This window comes from Propithecus coquereli, unplaced genomic scaffold (genome assembly GCF_000956105.1).
Source record: "Propithecus coquereli isolate 6110/MARCELLA unplaced genomic scaffold, Pcoq_1.0 Scaffold57, whole genome shotgun sequence".
NCBI classification, from domain to species: domain Eukaryota; kingdom Metazoa; phylum Chordata; class Mammalia; order Primates; family Indriidae; genus Propithecus; species Propithecus coquereli.
In genome coordinates this window covers 7,401,807-7,404,940 of record NW_012151618.1, presented here as the reverse complement: position 1 = coordinate 7,404,940, position 3,134 = coordinate 7,401,807, and the positions used below count along the sequence as shown (strand labels likewise).

General features: G+C 32.4%; 1 protein-coding gene across 1 annotated transcript in view; it reads left to right on the top strand.

The window, feature by feature from the left end:
• Window positions 1-3,134, top strand: part of ADAM10 (ADAM metallopeptidase domain 10) — a 178,252-nt gene that overhangs the window by 45,724 nt on the left and 129,394 nt on the right. The window contains exon 2 of the mRNA XM_012658069.1: window positions 1,655-1,805. Coding sequence (XP_012513523.1) covers window positions 1,655-1,805 — 151 coding nt within the window. The remainder of the gene's footprint in view (window positions 1-1,654; window positions 1,806-3,134) is intronic.

Below are 3,134 nucleotides of genomic sequence, written 5' to 3'. Positions count from 1 at the left end.
AATCTTAGGTTTCAATACCCCTCTCTCAGTAACAGAACAAGTACGAAATAAGGATATAAAAGACTGGAACAGCACTCTTGACCAACTTGACCTGATGGACATTTATAAAATACTCACCAATAGGCGTAGAGATTGACATTTCTAGAATACTTACCTACAACAACAGAATACACATTCTTTTCAAGCGCACCTGAAACATTTGCAAAGATAGACCATATTCTGGGTCATACAAGATGTCTCAATGTATTTAAAAGTACTGTTGTCATACAGAGTATGTTCTTTGGCTGTAGAAGAATTAAATTAGAAGTCAGTAACAGAAATATAACTGAAAACATTTCAGTATTTGGACAGTTAGTAACAGATTTCTAAATAACACATGGATCAAAGAAGAAATCAAATGGGAAATTAGAAAATATTAATATGTTGAACAGAGTGAAAATGAAAACACAACAAAATTTGTGGAGTTCTGCTAAAGCAGTTCTCAGGGAACATTTATAGCATTAAACCACCTACGTGAGGGAAGGAGGAGGGTCTTAAATTGATGGCCTCACCTTATGGAACTGGAAACAGAAGAGCAAATTAAATCCAAAGTAAGCAGAAGGAAAGAATAAAGATCAACGTATAAATCAACAAAATAGAAACAGAAAAATAAGGAAGAAAAAAATCAGAGGAATTAAAAAGTGGCTCTTTGAGAAGATCAGTAAAATTGATAAATCTTTATCCTGATCAGGAACATAAGATATAGATAAGCTATATCAGGAATGAGAGAGATGACATCACTACAGATTCAAAAAATATAAAAAACATAAGGGAATATTATGAATAACTTTATTTCCAGAAATTCAACAACTTGGGTGAAATGGACAAATTCCTAGCACAGTTCACTCAAGAAGAAATAGAAAACCTGAATAGCTCTTTATCTATTTATGAAATTGAAATTGCATTTAAAAACCTTTCCCTAAAGAAAAATCCAGGCCAAGATGGCTTCACTGGTGAATTCTACTAAACACTGAAAAGAGGAATAATGCTAATTCTACATAAATTGATCCAGAAAATTGAAGAAGAGGTAGTACTTCTCTACATTTTTTGCCCTGCCACCGAAACTTGACAAAGGTAATACAAGAAAAGAAAACTCCAAACCAGTATCTCTCATGAACACACATAACAAAAATTATAAACAAAATTACAGCAAATTGAATCCAACAGTATGACCAAGTGGGGTTTATCTCAGGAATGCAAGGTTGTTCTAACATTCAAAAGTCAATCAGTTTAATTCACCATATTATTAAACTAAAAAGAAAAAACTATGTGATCATCTTAATAGATACAGTAAGAAGAGGTGACAAATCAGCATCTGTTCCTGATAGTTTTAATCAGCAAAGTATGAATAGAACGAAATTTCCTAAGCCTGATAAAGGACATCTAAAACAAACCCACAGCTAACATCCAAACTTTTGCATATGATTGAAATTACCATTACCATAAGATTTAAAAAATATATATTAAGATAATATTAGTGAGGGTATTCATATTATTAGTACTGGTATTAGACAGATAGTTGTTTCATTAATATTCATAGTTATTTGAATAATCACGGAATCATGTTAGAACCTTCAAGATGATACTAATTCAGACTGTTGTCTATTTTTTATAGGTCAGTATGGGAATCCTTTAAATAAATACATTAGACATTATGAAGGATTATCTTACAATGTGGATTCACTACACCAAAAACACCAGCGTGCCAAAAGAGCAGTCTCACATGAGGACCAGTTTTTACGTCTAGATTTCCATGCCCATGGAAGGTGAGTAAGTTTATTGCTGACTGTCTGAAGTTCCCCTGCATTCAATCTAATTTAAAAGAAGAAATGTATACCCTTAATTTTCCTTCTTTAATGGAAAGGTCTCCATTTGGAAATTCAGCTTCCCGTGGAATTTGGTATATATATTAAAAAATGTGTTTTAGTGTGTACCATCTGGGGGATGGACACCCTGAAGCTTTGACTTGGGTGGGGCAAAGGCAATATATGCAACCTAAACATTTATACCTCCGTAATATGCTGAAATAAAAAAAAAAATAAAAATTGTTTTATGCTACTCATTTGTGTGCAAAGAAATGAAAAAAAATTAAAATATGTGTTTTAAAATGCATTGCCCTATTATATTGTTAGGCAAACAGTCAAATTTAAATATTTTTGAATTTATGAATCAGATCTTATATTATTAAAAGATATGTCTTTATAGAAGTTTCTATAGTCACAGTTTCCACTACTTTTTATATGTTTTATGGTCACTATATCTACTAGTGCCAGCCGTGAAGATAACTAGTTGTATGTCATTGAATAAGTCACTTAATTTCTCATTAATTCAGTTTTACCAGTTCTAAAATGACAGCTGTTAGATTACCTCCTGTAATGTTCAATTCTCAAATAGAATTGTTAAGGGATAATGAAAGGGAGGAGCCAAAGGAGAAAAGTAAAAAATCATGCTTAATTGAGTGCCTGTTGTGTTCTGAAGGCTTTATATGCATTTTCTTATTTAATCTTCTCAACACCCAGACAAAGGTAAATAAATATCTTTTTATGACTGAGGAGACTAAGGCTCAGAGAAGTTAAATAACTCATCCAGCACAGATTTCACCCAGACAGGCTGACTCAGAAACCCCGTATTTTTCTTCTTTCTATCTGTTAGGGATACGTACATACAAAATCTTTGAGATCGTTGTCAGGTTCTCTGTATTGCCTATAATTAGTAAATCTATTCCTTTCTAACTTTTTCTACTGATGTAGCCCTGATTGAAACCTATATTGTTCACTTTCTAATAGGTTTCCCAGCTTTCACTCTATTTATCATTAAAGCTATCTGTGGTATGTACTGCTATGAGATGACTCTACTCTAAATGCTTCCTTTTTCATGCCAGCTTTTGCTCTGATTTCTTCAATTAATGATTGTTTGCAGATTTCTTAATTCAAGTTTCTCTATAATTAATCCTGGTCTATTATTCTAAAGTTACTTTATTCTACTTTCCAGCCTCCAGTCTCTGTTTCACTCAGAATGATCTCCTTAGTGTTTGCTGCATATACCATGTATAGTTTGTTTTCTGTGTTATTTATCTTAACTCCTGATCATGTTTT